The 16,280-nt window shown below is 41.0% G+C and overlaps 1 protein-coding gene across 4 annotated transcripts in view; it reads right to left on the bottom strand.

Annotated features, from left to right (window-relative positions):
• Positions 1-1,100: 1,100 nt before the first annotated feature.
• The window catches only part of CEACAM1 (CEA cell adhesion molecule 1), a 29,785-nt gene continuing 14,605 nt past the window's right edge, over positions 1,101-16,280 (bottom strand). For 2 of the 4 annotated variants that reach the window (XM_084905297.1, XM_084905295.1), the window contains exons 5-9: positions 14,785-15,063; positions 6,798-6,933; positions 6,011-6,063; positions 5,285-5,316; positions 1,102-4,358 (exon numbers count right to left, since the gene is read on the bottom strand). In XM_084905297.1, coding sequence (XP_084761423.1) covers positions 4,239-4,358; positions 5,285-5,316; positions 6,011-6,063; positions 6,798-6,933; positions 14,785-15,063 — 620 coding nt within the window. In that variant the 3' untranslated portion in view covers positions 1,102-4,238. Of the gene's footprint in view, positions 4,359-5,284; positions 5,317-6,010; positions 6,064-6,797; positions 6,934-14,784; positions 15,064-16,280 lie in introns of all 4 variants that reach the window. The other 2 variants (XM_084905296.1, XM_084905298.1) reach the window with 2 other exon arrangements.

Here is a 16,280-nt window from a genome sequence, read left to right as displayed (position 1 = left end):
CACAAAATTGGTGCATTCAGGGGGAGTCCCTCAGCCTGGATTTCGAGGGTGTAAGCCAGGCTGAGGGACCCCACTGGTGCACAGTTGGGATCAGGGAGAAACATGGGAGGTTGACCAGCTGGTGAAGCAACACTGGAGGGCCCCAGGGCATCTCTGGCCCATCTTGCTCAGTTCTGATTGGCTGAACCCCAATAGCAAGATAACCTACCAATTGAAGTGTCTTCCCCCAGGGGATTTAAGTGCATATCATAGTAAGTGGTTGAGCAGCCTTAGCATATCATTAGCGTATTACATATCATTAGCTTTGATTGGTTGAATGGCTGAACAGATGGCCAGACATTTAGCATATTAGGCTTTTATTATATAGAATAATTTTTCATGTCTTATTTCTTGCCTTAGGATTCATGTTCCTTGAGGTAGGAAACCTCCCTTTCTCATTTCTGTCTCTTTCATGGGCTCTAACACTGATACTTGTAGCGTAGTTGGTGCTCCATAAGAATTTCATGGGCACAAAATTTGGTCATTAGGAGGAGTCTGTGGTCATTAGGAAGAGATAGGCTGCATTCCGAGTCTCAGGTATACACGTTAATGGACAGGTTCCTATCCTCCATGGGGTCATTATTGTTCTTGATGACTAGTGTGTTAACTTCTCTGTGAATAACAGATGGATCACTGCCCTGTGTGGTATTTGTTTTCAGGCACAGCATTTGGACTAAGAATTCTATGTGTGTATGGGGTTAAGAGGCCAGGATGAATAAGGAGACAGATCTAATTAGAATGGAGGAATTGTACTAGAGATAAGTGGTAAAGAGAATGAGGAAGAAATTTGAACTTACTTGGTAGGCCACTGTAGACTCTTGAGTAAGGAGTAAACCAGTTTTTTTTTTTGTTTTTTTTTTGAAGGCAATGAGTGTTGTGCAAGGCAGAGTCCATTAAAGACCAGAGACAAAAAGTCAAGGTGTACTCCCACTAGGTTTATGGGAATGGAGGAAAGGGCACAAATGAGAGATGTTCAAAAAGAATCAACAGGTTTTTTAAAAATATATTTTATTGATTTTACACAGAGAGGAATTGAGAGGGACAGAGAGTTAGAAACGTCGATGAAAGAGAAACATCGACCAGCTGCCTCCTGCACACCTCCTACTGGGGATGTGCCTGCAACCCAGGTACATGCCCTTGACCGGAATCGAACCCGGGACCCTTCAGTCCGCAGGCCGACCCTCTATCCACTGAGCCAAACCGGTCCCGGCGACAGGTTTTGATGATGTAAGGAATCCGGGAAACAAAAAGCAAGATCTGAGGAACTATGACAAATGAATGAGCTGTGGGGGAAAGCCAGTTTAAATGGGAAGTAACTTCAGAAGGCATTTGGATACGAGTGTGCTGAGTACTGTGAAGCAGTAGGAGCTAGAGATACAGGTGAGGGAGCCATCTGCACAGAGGTCACTGAAGCTGGGGAAAGAGGATGATGATGTGGGAGAATACAGCAGGGTCTGAGTACTAAGTCTGGTGTGTGTTTGGAACAGGAGGAGGATACCCAAGGAAGAAAAAGTTGTCTATGGTCTTAGATGTTGAAAAAGTGAGCAATGTGAGGATGGTGAAAACATCTTTGAGTTTAACCAAGATGCAGATATTGATTGTGTGCTGCTTCCAGATCTTGAGGATGGAGGAGAAACTTGGTGATGAGGAAAGGGAAAAAGAACATACATTTCAATTGCTTGGAAATGAGATAACAGGCTAATACTGGAATTAATGAATGAAGGTTATTCGGGTGTGAAGATCTCTGACCCTGTAAGGTGGCAGAAAAATTGACCTTGGGACAGGAAGATAGGTATCAGAGATTTCTACAGGACAGAACCAGTAGAGACTTCATGTGAGTGAAGCCCTATTGCTGTATCTGATTCACTAGAGCCACTGGTGTGGGGATTGTTATTTGTCCCTAATAAAGAGGCTGGGAATTTTTTACTCATGAAATCATCTTTCCCAGAGCAAAATGGGCAGTTTCTTCCAGGCAGTTTGCAGCTGTGGGCTGTTGCTTCGAGATAGACTCACTTTATTAGCTGGTGTGCAAATAAAATTGGCTACTTTTATGATTGCTAGGTAAAATATCTATAGACTTAAAAATAGGCTTTGACTACCAGTTAGGTAATTTCTATTTCTTCTGACTGTAAAGAAGACATTGCCTAAAGTAGTATCAACTGTGAGGCAGCATATTGATGTCTGATATATAATTTTTATTATAAATATAGAGCAAATTTTACAAATAATTCAGAAGTGGCCTTAACCAGACAAAATTAAATAACAGAGAATAGCACAGATGAGGTGACATATTTACAGTCTGAGTCAGGGTCAGAAAACCCTGAAAGAGGTACCTGAGTATAGAGAACTCCCAACTAACCCTCTCTGAGGGGCCTCTTGGACACAGCACGAGATCCAGTAATCAATATCGAATAAATTATTTCTCTCAACAGCCCCAAGGAAAGTCATCCATGTGGAAGGCTGGGTGGGCAAGAGTTTGCCTCTACTTCCCTTGCCCTTCTTTTTTATTCTGACACAATGGGACTCAGACCCTATGGGAGAAAAATTCCAGAGCCTGGGGCTCAGTTCATCCTCCTCTGTGTCCTAAGGAGCATCAGCACCAGTGCAGCTTTCTGGGTTGTAAACAATGGCAACAGTGTGAGTGACAGTGTTCCCTGCAGGGGACACTTCTCAAGGACCAATACACCTTAGCAGAGGCCCAGGTTTCCTGAGTCAGTAAGTGGGGAAGATGGACAGAACATGCACAGGCAGAAACATGGACTTGAATGGTGGTTGATGACTGGCCTGAGATGTCCAGAAACTGACTTAGATCCACTTCCAGCCATGAATGAGAGAAATCGGTTCTTCTTTTCCACTTGGAGCCACTGACATAAAAGCTTGAGGAGCTCCTCATCAAGGGAGGGGCCTTGGTGGCTTCTTTCACCAAGGTCCTCAGATTGGCTTACAAAGCAAACCCAAGTAAAAGTAATCCCTTTCACATAAGGAGTTACAAAGATTAAAATGGTGAAATGTCTCAGAGATGAGAACAAACCCAGTACCCCAAATTGTGCATTCTTAAATAATTATTTAAATAATCTCTGAAGGGTAACTCTGATTCCTTTCTGAAATTCCTAGCAGATTGTTACTTTTTTGTTTGTTTGGTTTTTTGTTAATCCTCACCCGAGGATATTTTTTCTGTTAATTTTTAGAAAGAGAAAGGAAGGGAAGGGGAGAATTAGAGAAAGGAGGAAGAGAAACATCTACATGAGAGGAACACATTGATTGGTTGCCTCCTGCATAAACGCAACTGGGGCCAGGAATCCAACCTGCAGCCCAGGTACAAGCCCTTGACCAGGAATCAAACCTGAGACCCTTAGGTCCTTGGGCCAATGCTCTAATCACTGAGCACACCAGCCACGGCCAGACTGTTTCTTATTGGGAGCTGAGCACCCTCTAAAACTGTAACCTCTTCCCTCTGTAGGCATTTCCTTAAATAAAAGCCCATAAAATTATTAAAACATATGTGCTTTTTTTTTTTTTTTAAACATTTTCCCTTGGGAATCACTTATAGTTTTTCTAGTTGCTTTTAGTGGTTTCTCTTAAAACAGTCTTGCCAAAGGGCTTAGGTGGTTTTCTAGCTAAGCAGAAAGGTGTTTAGACACCCTGACAAAGGACAAAGGTGTAGAATTTCCATGTTGAGACTTGGTTATATATTTATTTTCCTGTGTGTTCCATTCACATTGAGCTTTGGAGAGAGAGGAGAAGCTTTTAGTTTTTCTCTCTCTTCTTCTCTGACACATGTATTTCAGTGGATAAAGATATAACTCTCAAAATTATGGCAAATTCAAGTTAGACTCCAACAGGAGGGAAGGAAGGTGGGTTCAATAGGTAAGTTTAGAACAAGTCTCTGTCAGGGAATGATTGGCCCGAGGGGTTGGAGGTTCTGGCAACTCTTTCCCTAGGTCTGCTTTGCCAAATTTCAATGACAAGGAAGGTTGGGTTTCCTACAGACTCCCGGATGTATCTTTTCATCTGTTGACACTGAAGGGAGGGGCTGTGACCAGGAACCTGGAGGTGTCCAAGAGTGAGTAAAGGAGGAGGGAAAAAGAGGCTTCTTCTCCTCCCCCTTCCGCGCCCCCCCCCCCCCAGGGCAAAGGGGTCTCCTATTGATGGGGATGAGAAGCTGGGAATCAGCAGGGCAGTGAGCAGAGCTGGTTGCATTACTTCTTTTTTACTTCGGAATAAACTGATTCTGTGGCTGTTGGGGACGGAGAGGCATAAGTTGGCTTCTTCGATTCCTGGCCATTGAAGTTCAAGGAAGAATATGTAAGTTCATCCATCTGAAAGGCATGAGAAGTGATCAGTTAAGTCAGTGTCATAGGCCAAGCCCTCACCTCGCCTGGTGTGATTCGCAACACCTGCTCTCACCACTTTAAAAGGCTTTTATTACCCTTCTGCATACTGACATCCTTTGAATGGTCATTAGAAGAGATAGATTATGGTATTCATACAATGGAAGAGGATGATACAGCAATGAAAATGAACAGCTACAATTGCATACAACAATATGGATGGATCTCACAAAACCATTCTGAATGAAAGAAACAAGACAAACATATGAGGATATACTGTGTTTTTCAAAGTAAGAGCATAAGCAGGCAAAACCAATGCATTGGAAGTTAGTATATGTTTACACTTTGAAGGGAAGTGACTGGAGGTTTCATTTTGCAGGGAGATAACGTTTTGCTTATTCATTTCAGTGCTGCTTTGAGAGAAACTCAGTAAAATTATTATAAACTAAAGGAACTAAGACCTCAGACCCACTGGATTAGACATTATCTTTTGACAGGAAGAGCAGGTCAGATTGAAGATAGAGGAGGGAGAATGACCTGGTGCTTTCCTTATATTAGGCACTGTGCTTTGCATGTGTTATCTCATTTCATTCCTTCAGCTTCTTTCTGAAGTAGATAGCATGCCCATATTACAGATGACAAAACTGAGGATCAAAGAGATTAAGTTACTTGCTCAAGGTCACAGAGCTACTAAGAGTCACTTGAGGATTCAAACGCCTGATGAGGATACTCCAAAACCCCACGTTCTTGCATAAGGTAGACCCAATGGCAGTAGTTAACCAATATATCTTTGTTTGTTGCTGCATTAAGGAATTCCAACTGACATTTAATTGAATTTTTGTCTTCAAGACTAACCCGTTCTACACAGAGGTATTTCAATGAGAAAATGAGCCAGTGAGACTGGCTATGCTTACCTTGCTAGGTGAGTTGTCAGAGTGGCCCTGACCTGGGAGTTGAAAGAAGAGTTAGCAATCCATGAAAATGCAAAGCTGACTTATAACCTTATAGCCTTGGTGCTGTTAAATTGTTGTGATTTCTAGCTGAAGGAGGTGGCAGGGAGTGGGAGGGGAAAGGAGGGAGGTGGACCATGATCACTTAAAGAATTTGATTTCCTCAGAGTCTGTGGTCCAGACCCAGGGTGTTAGTGCCAGTGGAGAGGGGGTGGGGGATAAGTGGGCAGGGAGCCAACAGTAGAGCCACAGAGGCCTTAGTCCACTTCTGAATGTTTTTTCCAGTTCACAAAGCCTTGATTTTTGCCCAGTTGTGTTTCTAAGCACCAGACACCAGTGACAAGGAGGGGCATTGAGAACCACAGCACCCAGAGCACCACAAGACAGGGAAAGTCTCACCAAAGGAGAGTGCCCACATCCCTAATAGAGGAGGAGGGGAAGGGGTAAGGTGAGGAATGGCTTTAGAAAACATGACCATCTTACTCAGGCCTGCCAGGCCTGGCTGAGTGAGTCTCCCAGGGCTGGGTCTCAGGGGGATCTTTTGTGACTAGAAGGGTGTGAGGACCTATGGCAACCTCAGGTTGGGAAATGGAATTTCAGAAGGTACTGAGTCCTTGGGACCAGGTTTCCCTGCTAGGGCAGGGCCCATGGTGGAACACACCAGCTGTCACTGGTGATGGCTTTACTTACTGTGGTTGGAGGCTGAGGGTTTGTGCTCTGTGGGATCGCGCTGGTCACTTGCCCTAAACAAATATCAGAGACTGTGACTGCTATTCCCAAGCATAGGCTCTTTGCTCCTTGAAGTAGGAAGGACACTATCAGCTCATTTATCAGAGTGAGTATTGCCTTTCCTTCTAGGGCTCCTCTTCAGTGTACCCACCGTCCCTTCCAGAGTGAACTTTTTTCCTGCTGCACTAATGTTCACACAGGTTCATTATCAGCTGCCTCTGAGCCTACTTCTATTTAGACAACTTTCCTTTTGAAAGTAGATGCTGTTTTTATCTTCAACTTATTTATTGCCTAAGGTGCCTTCAGTTTCTGCTTTTTGTTAGGTTCTCTTCCTGTCCCCACCCTCTCTTTTCCTTCTCTTCCTGTGGTTATTGATTATTATTATATTAATCATTATTATAATAATAATAATGATTATTATTTATTAAGCACAGGACTCACTTTCTCTTGCTTCTTTTTTTGTATTTTCATTTGTTTTCCTTCTCGGACCTTGGCTTCCCTGACTAGTTGCATAATATTCCCCCTCTAAACCAGATGGAGATGGGAATAACCATGTCCCAAAGGGAGAGGGGTGCAGGAAGATTGAAAACAGGGGAAAAGAGGCCTCAGGAATCAATACTGAGAAGCAGGGGTTTAGGAAGGAGGAGGAGCAGATCCAGGCCCAGAGACATAGGGGAAGCCTCTTTCCCTCTCCCAAGCATAGTCATCAGCCTTGGAGGAAGCGGGACAAGAGAGAAGGCCATCATACCCTCCAGTCTTTCTGATATACAGGAAGTACACCAGGGCTGCTATCAGAGCTACGCCAGCCAGGACGCCAATCACAATGCCAGCAATAGCCCCATCTGAGAGGCCAGGATGTAGTGGTGTTGAATCATCTGTCATGGCTAGAAAAGAGAAGGATGAGTGGAGGTGATGTTATAATAGCTGCCTACCTCCTTATAATCTTTTTTTCCCTTTCACTGTATTTCTAGGTTGGTGCTCAGACTTGCCACAATTCTATCCTGGCCTTTCTACACAAAAATATTTTTGGAGTTATAGAAATGTGAGAAAGGCGGGTTTCCATTTTTGTAAGTTATAATTTTTCACCATTTTATGGTTGCCTGTTTTTCTGTTCCAGGTATGGAAGCCATGAATATGTGCCACTCAGGTCTCCTGTGGTAGGTACTTAATTGATGGAAGGTGGTAAATGCACCACCTGCTTTGCACAGAGACTTCCCACAGGTTCTCAGCAGGGATATGAAATAAGTCCATTCTGTGAGGAATGGTTTTCCTCTAGGGGTGACTTTAGCTCAGACACCCCATCAGCTTTGCAGATACTCTTTTAGAACTACACTGTAACTTAAACTTTTCTTCTCTTTCTCCTTCACAGTAATCAGATCTGCATCCTCGTCTGAGAAATCTCTTAAGCTTTTTTCACTTCCATCCACCTTTCTTTAACAGGAATTTGTCCAATAAATATTGGTATATCTGATCCATCTTAGCTGTATTTCAGGGGATGAAACTGAACAAACTAGGCTTGAAGCTTTGCACTCAACTTCTTTTAATTATTTTCCTTTATTTAGTCAGTAATCATGTCCAACGATTTTTGTGAGCCATGCCCCCCTAACTCCCGAATATAAATAAATTTGCATCTATATCTTCTCTTTTATTTCTGTTGTCCTCACTGGTCAACTCAAGATTGATGATTATTATTTATGTTAGCTACTGCTGTGGGTACTTACTATGTTCCAGGCTCTGTACTCAATACTTCAGTTATATCTAATTTAATTTATATAATAACCCTGTCAGATAGACATTATTTCCATTTTATTGATGAAAATATTGAGTCTTAGAGTGGTGAAAAATTTACCGAAAGTCATATGTTTAGTAAGAAGTGAATCTGGAGTTCAACTCTAGGACCACCTGACTCCATAGAGGCTAATGATAATGGTAGTAATAAGAGTAGCTAACACTTTTAGAACTTTTCTGCTGCATGTAACATTTGCTAAGGATTTAATTGATCATTACATTATATATTTAAAGCAATATAATGAAGCAGATATTGTTATTGTAATTTTCAGTAGTGGAAATGGGACCCAGAAAGTTAAGAATTTTGTGCAAGAAATTTGTTATTGTAATTGTTTACTTTAAAAAAGAAGAAAGATCTCAAATCAACAACCTAACTTTACAACTAAAGAAACTATATAAAGAATATACTTTATTCAAAGCTAGCAGAAGAAAGGGAATAATAAAGATTAGAGTGGAGATAAATAAAATACAGAATGGAAAAACAAGACAGAAAATCAATGAAACCAAAAGTTGGTTCTTCAAAAAAGATGAACAAAACTGATAAGCCTTTAAACTAGATTGTCTTAAGAAAAAAAGAGAGAAGGTTCAAAGCACTAAAATCAGAAATGAAAATGGGGATATTACTACCAATTCTACATAACAAACGAGAATTTTAATAGTATTACGAATAATTGTAAACCAACAAATTGGATAACTTAGATAAAATGGACAAATTCCTAGAAACACAAAACCTACCAATGGAATCATAAAGAAATAGGAAATTTGAATGAATCTATAAATAGTAGGAAATTTAATCAGTGTAAACATTTGACAAAATTCAATACCATTTCATGATAAAAATGCTCAAACTAGGAATAGAAGGAAACTACCTCAACATAAGAAAGGCCATTTATGACAAACCCACAGCTAACATGATTCTCAATAGTGAAAGACTGAAAGTTTCTTTTCTAAGATCAAGCAGAGACAAAGATGCCTGCTTTTGCCATTTCTATTCAAAACAGTATTGGAAGTCCTAGCCAGTAATTAGGCAAGAAAAATAAATAAAAGGCATCCACATTGGAAAGGAAAAGGTAGTATTTGCATATGATATGATCTGTTTACATATGACATGATCTTATATGTAGAAAACTATAAAATCACACACACACACACACACACAAAAAAAAAAACAACAACACACACACACAAAAAACACAAAAACTTTTAGAACTAATAAAATCAGCAAAGCTGCAGGATACTACATCAACATGTAATAATCAGTTGTGTTTTTATATACAAACAATGAACAATTCAGAAAGGAAATGAAGAAAGTTACATTTACAATAGTATCAAAAAGAATAAAATACTGTAGGAACCAAAATGACTGTGTAGGTAAATGCTGGTACTTGCATCCTCCCACAACCACATCAAAATTACAATTAAAATACAGAATGACCATTATTCAGAACTGCTTGAAGTCTGGCTGAATGGAAGTTCTACAACTAGAGCAATGGTTCTCAACCTTCTTAATATCATGAGCCTTTAATATAGTTCTTCATGTTGTGGTGACCCTCTATCATAAAATTATTTTAGTTGCTATTTCATAACTGTAATTTTGGTACTGTAAATATAATGTAAATATCTGTGTTTTCCGATATTCTTAGATGACCCCTGTGAAAGGGTCTTTTGACCCCCAAAGGGGTTACGACCCACAGGTTGAGAACCGCTGAACTAGAGGATGAAAGAAGAAAGAACACTATGATTGGTAGGAGGTGTAGAGGTGAGGAATGGGCTGGTCTTATACCCACATGCGGTGTGTTTCTAATTGGGAGGAGTACCTTGGCTGAGGAGGCCTCCATGAAGAGCAAGGGGTCCCAGCCCCACACAAGATCCCAAGCCCAGGGTTCCAGTGCTGGGAAGAGATGTCCCTGTAACTTCGGGTGGTAAAAATCAAGCAAGGATTGTGGTTGAGTGACATGGAGACTATTGGAGTCACAGGCAGTTCCATTTAATGGGCCAGCATGTGGGCTTACCTAAACTTACTCCTTCTAAGCTCCAATCATAGGGAAGCATCTTAAAAGGATCCAAGGACATACGGCGAGGAATTATATAGTCTGGTATCAGGAAAAGAACTCAGGGGCAGCATTCTCCCAATCCCACACACAATTGACTGGCTCCATATCTGTGTCTCCATCAACCTAGTCACACTGTTTGCCCCACCCTAGTGAGTTCCTCAGATCCTGTCCCACCCAATTTTCAGCCCCTCCCAAGCTATTTGTAGTGTCTCTTCTATATGAACAGCCTATTCTGGCTCAAACTTCAGACTTTCCTAAAATCTCTCAAACAAGTAGCAACTGGACTCAGTATGCTCTATACCTCTTGATAAATGGCCCAAGACCAGACACTAGCATCAGTTTGTCAATGTTTACAGCTTGGTCTCTCCTGGGAACCTCCTAGTCCAATACAAGTAGCAGCCAACTGCAGACCACTCTGTACCTCATGCCAGGTGGCCCCAGGCAGGGTACAGGCAGTGGCTGACTTTGCACCTCCCAGAGCCAGCACACCCAGTGGACAGTTTCAGACCATGCAAGATTACAACTCTACCACATCCACAAGTGACAGACTCAATGGACAGACTTGGTGAGCACCAAAACTCCACTGAAATAAGTCCTGTTCCATAGTGGTGTCTACTGTAGTCACAGCTGGTTCTCACAACCGATTGACCTGGGGTCAATTCTTCCCAGTGACACCTTCCCAGAAGCAATCAAGGCTCAACTACAACAGGAAAGTGCATACAGAACACACTGGGGTGCACTGAGAGTACCCAGTTCAGGTGACTGGGGAGGCTGAGCCACTGGGCCCTATAGACACCTACTACACAAGGCCACTTTACCAATTCAGGAGACAATAGTAGCTTTTCCTAATACATAGAAACAAACACAGGAAAGCAGCTAAATGAGAAGACAAAGAAACTTGTCATGAATAAAAGAACCAAAGTCTCCTGAGAGAGAACTAAATGAAATGAAAGCAAGCAAACTACTAGATGAAGAGTTCAAAACAATGGTTATAGGTATGTTCAAGAAACTTAATGAGAATTTCAAGGATCTTAGTGAGATGTCAAGGAACTTAGTGAGAATTTCAAAGAAATTAGTGAGAACACCAAAGACATGAAAGAGGATCAGTCAGAAATGAAGGATACAGCAACTGAAGTGAAGAATGATTTACAGGGAATCAAGAGTAGAGTAGAGGATTCCAAAATCAAATCAACAATTTGAAATATGAGAAAACACCCAATCAGAAGAGCAAAGAGAAAAAAGAATATAAAAATATGAGGGTAGTATAAGGAGTCTCTGGGACAACTTCAAGCATACCAACATTTGCATTATAGAGGTGCCAGAAGGAAAAAAGAGAAAGCAAGGTATTGAACACCTATTTGAAGAAATAATGACAAGAAGAAATAGACTAGGAAATTTAAGAAGCACAGAGAGTCCCAATAAAGAGGAACCCAAAGAGGCTCACACCAAGACATATCATACATAAAATGCCAAATGTTAAAGACAAAGAAAGAATCTTAAAATTATCAAGAGAAAAGCATTTAGTTACCTACAAGGGCACGCCCATATGACTGTCAGCTGATTTCTCAACAGAAACTTGGTAGGACAGAAGGGAGTGACAAGAGATATTCAATGTGATGAAAAGCAAGGACCTACAACCAAGATTACTCTAGTCAGCAAAGCTTTTATTTTTAATTAAAGGTCAGACAAAGAGCTTCACAGACAAGAAAAAGTTAAAGGAGTTCATCACTACCAAACCTGTATTATAAGAAATATTAAAGGATTTTCTGCCGAAACCGGTTTGGTTCAATAGATAGAGCTTCCGCTTAGGCACTGAAGGGACCCGGGTTCGATTCTGGTCAAGGGCACGTACCTTGGTTGCGGGCATATCCCCAGTAGGGGGTGTGTAAGAGGCAGCTGATCAATGACTCTCTCTCATCGATGTCTCTAACTATCTCTCTCCCTTCCTCTCTGTACAAAATCAATTATATATATATATATATATATATATATATATATATATATATATATATATATTTTTTTTTTTTTTTTTTTTTTTTTTTTTTTTTTAAAAAGGAAATATTAAAGGATTTTTTTTAAGAAGAAGGAAGAGGAGGAGAAGGAGAAGGAGGAGTGGGAGAAAAAGAAAAAGATAAAAAGCATGAACAATAAAATGGCAATAAATACATATCTATCAACAATTGAGCCTTAGTTGGTTTGGCTAAGTGGATAGCATGTCAGCTTTGGATTGAAGGGTCCTAGGTCAGTTCCATTCAAGGGCACATGCCCAGATTGGGGACTTGATCCCCAACAGGGAGCATGCAGGAGGCAGCCTATCAATGATTCTCTCCCATAGTTGATGTTTCTGTCTCTCTCTCTCCCTCTCCCTCTATCCTTTCTCTCTGAAATAAATTTAAAAATATATTAAAACAAACAGACAAAAAAAAAAACCCCAATTGAATAAAAAAATAAAATAAATGAATAAGGAATCTAATGAACAAAATAAACTGATGAATAAATAGAACCAGAGGCCAGGAAACAGAACAGACTGGCAAATCTCGGAGGGAAGACGGGAGGGGAACAGGACATAGACAATAGGGTGGTGAAAGCCTGGGGCAGAGCAGGATCTGGGTGGAGGGGGGCAATGGGGAGGGAAAGGGGGGACATCTGAAATATTCTCAACAATGAAGATATAAGAAAATATTTTTAAAAAATACATAGGAATTAAGTTAACCAAGGTGGTGAAAGACATATAATGAACAAGTACAAAAATTATTGCTGAAAAAATTTTAAAAAGACATAAATTAATGGGAAGGCATTCTGTGTTCATAGATTGGAAAACTTAATGTTGTTAAGATGACAATACTGCTCAAAGTGATTTACAGATTCAATAAAATCCCTATCAATAACCTAATGACATTTTTTTGGGCAAAAATAGAAAAATCCACCCTAAAATTCATATGGAATTTCAAGAGACCTCAAAAGGCCAAAACAATTTGGAAAAGAACAAAGCTGGAGGATTCACAAACTTTACTTCAAAGCCACAGTAATAAAAAACAGTGTGATACTAGTATAAAGATTGATATATGGCCAGCCGGTGTGGCTCAATGTTTGAGCTTCGACCAATGAACCAGGAGGTCATACTCGGATTAAAGACTTAAATATAAAACATTATTAGAAGACTAGTAGCCTGCCATACAAATCTGTGTGTCAGTAGCTTGCTGCTACCTTCCAATAACTATCTGCCCACTGCCTTGTCCTCCCGCTGATCTGTGATCTGGTCATTATGCCTGCATATTACATCTTTATTATATAGGAAGACTGGCCAGTGTGGCTCAGTGGTTGAGTGTCCAAAGTCATTTGGGCAGCTGACCAATGTTTCTCTCTCATGGATGCTTCTAACTCTCTATCCCTCTTCCTTCTTCTCAGTAAAAAAAAAATCAATAAAATATATATTTTTAAAAATATTTGTGAATCAAAAGACACTGTCAACAGAGTGAAAATTCACAAGGAATGGGAGGAAATATTTGAAAATAATATATCTGATAAGGCATTAATATCCAGGATATATAAATAAACTATTAAAACTCTACAACAACAAAATCCAATTATAATATGGCCAGAGGAACTGAATATACATTTCTTCAAAGAAGATAAACAAATGGACAATGAGAATTTGAAATGCTTAGCATCTCTAATCATTAAGGAAATAGAAATCAAAAGTACAATGAGATATCACCGCACATCCACTGAGATAGCTACTATTGAAACAAAGCAAAATAAAAAAACAAAATAGTAACCACCTGGAAAACAACGTGTCCACAAGGATGGGGAAAAATGGGAACTTTTGTGCATTGCTGGCAGGAATATAAAATGGTTCAGCCACATAAAAAGGTATGGCAGTTCATGAAAAACTGAACAGCACTAGCTGGGTTGTTCAGTGGAGAGAGCACTGACAGGTCCTGGCTCAGTTCCAGTCAAGGGCATATACAGGTTGCAGACTTCAACTCTGGTCTTGGTTGGGGTACATGTGGAAGGCAACCAATTAATGTTCTCTCTTGGATTCTGTTTCTCCCACTCACTTTCACTCTCTCTCAAAAATCAATGGAAAAATATTATAGGGGGAGGATTAACAACAACAACAACAACAACAAAATTTGAACAAAGAATTACTATTTGACCCAGTAATTCTACTTCTCAGTATACACTCAAAAGAATTGAAAGCAGGGATTTGAACACTGTTCTTCTTAGCAACATTATTCACAACACACAAAAGGTAGAAACAACCTAGAAGCTCATGGATGGATGAATGATAAATGTGATGGATACATGCAATAGAATATTATTCAGTCATAAAAAGCAATGAAATTGTGATATGCACTACACAACATGGATGAAACTTAAAGTTATTATGCTAAATGAAAATAACCAGACCACAAAAGGACAAATATCAGATGATTCCACTTCTATGAAGTACCAGAATACTCATATTCATAGACAGAGAAGTAGAATGGTGGTTTCCAGGGGTTGGGGTTTGGAGGTGGAGAACTATTGTTTAATGGGTACAGAGTTTTAGTATGGTAAGATGAAAAAGTTCCTAATGGATAGTAGTAATGATTGCACAATAATGTGAATGTACTTAATGCCACTGAGCTGTAGACTTAAAATAGTTAAAATGGTAAATTTTATGTACAGTTTATCACATACAAAAAATCCCCACCACACAGCCCTGTGCAAAGTCACAGTGAATGACAGACCCAGGGTTGGAAACTGAGCTCTTAACCACTTTGCCATTCGGTTTACTGTAATGTCTCCTGATTTATAATCCGCTCCCTGTGTCTTCTGTCCGTTTGTCACACCATTGGTAGAGCAATCCTCCCAGGGAGATGTAGGATGGGGCAAGGAGTCACTTACATAGTACGTCCAGCTCGAGAGGGTCACTTTTGCCGGAACTGCCGGGGTTGAAGACCTCACACTGATAACCCCCAGCGTCCTCCGTCCTGACGGGGTCGATGGTGAGGGTCCTGTTGTCCCAGGACAGCTTCATCCTGTCCATGAACAGGAGATTCTGGTTCTTGAAGAGCCACCGGATGGAGATCCCTGTGTCATTTGTGAGGCAGGTCAGGACCGCGGGGTCCTTAGACTCTCTGACTGTGGCATTGTTGGCTCGGATGGCGGGCTTTCCCACTGGTTCTGTAGAGAAACAGAGGAGGTGAATGATTGAGAGTGGGCTCATTCCTCAGAGATGTCAGCCACTCACAGGCCACAGTGATCTCTGTAAAGTTCACCAGAGGAGGATTCTGGCCTCTAAGGGTGAGGACCTTTAGTTCAGGTGACAGTCTGTAAGGAGAGGGCTATGCCTCCCCTCTTCCATCCAGATCACCTCAGGGTGACCCCTGACCTGTCTCCCTGGACATCTATAGTATCCACACCAGGAACCTCTTCTCAGACAGAATGTCCAATATCTTCATGATCAGGCAGAATTTTTTACCTTTTTTTCTTCCCTCATTTTATTTTATTTTTAAATCCTCAACTGAGGATATATTTTTCCATTGATTTTTAGAGAGTGGAAGAGTGGCAAGAGAAAGAGAGAGATGCATCAATCTGAGAGAGATGCATTGATCGGTTGCCTCCTGCACATGCCTTGACTGGGACAGGATCAACTTGAAACATGCCTGTGACTGGGAATGAAACCCAAGATGCTTTGGTGTTCTGGCTGATACTGTAACCACTGAGCACCACTGGTTAGGGCTACCCATTGACTTTTGTGTGACTCTTTTGCAGACCTTTCTGTGACTTTCTAAATACTCACAACCCCCTCTCTGGTATGGTGGCTACACACAGAGAAGGGAAGGCATTTCCCTTTTGTTAAGTAACTTATTAGAGAATATAGCGCAACCAGCCTTTATGATCCTAGGACCTGGAGAAGTTTCAATCTAAAAGATTTCTCAGACTGAATAGGACGTTCACTTCCTGGCCTGTGGATTGAATATCAGGGAGAAGGAAGTCCCTAGAGAGAAGCAGTCACAGTTTAAACAAAAGGCGGGTACTCTTAGCTTCCTCCTTAAGCTATAAACTATGGCTCTGCTCCTTCATCCCATGAAGGGACTTTGTGGATGAATCTACCTGCTTGTCAGGTATGCACCACTGTTCACTGATCTCCTCAGCAATGTCACATGCACTCGTGTCACACGGTGTTGTACAGCTGAATTCAGTGTCAGAACACAGCTCAGAGGGCTTCCCTGTGGCTCACTCTCTCCCCATTTACATGCAGTCTGGTCTGAAGGAAGCTCTGGTGACATGATTTGGCCATACTGAGGCCAGGCCACCCATTCACCTTCACCACGGATCCCACCACAGAGAGCACAGAGGAACCAGTCACCAGGTGAGCCTGGAGCAGCGTAAGGAGC

This window comes from Pipistrellus hanaki (assembly GCF_964339955.1).
Source record: "Pipistrellus hanaki genome assembly, chromosome: 15".
Lineage (NCBI taxonomy): Eukaryota > Metazoa > Chordata > Mammalia > Chiroptera > Vespertilionidae > Pipistrellus > Pipistrellus hanaki.
Note: the sequence above shows the minus strand (reverse complement) of the source record. Positions and strands in the feature narration are given on the sequence as shown.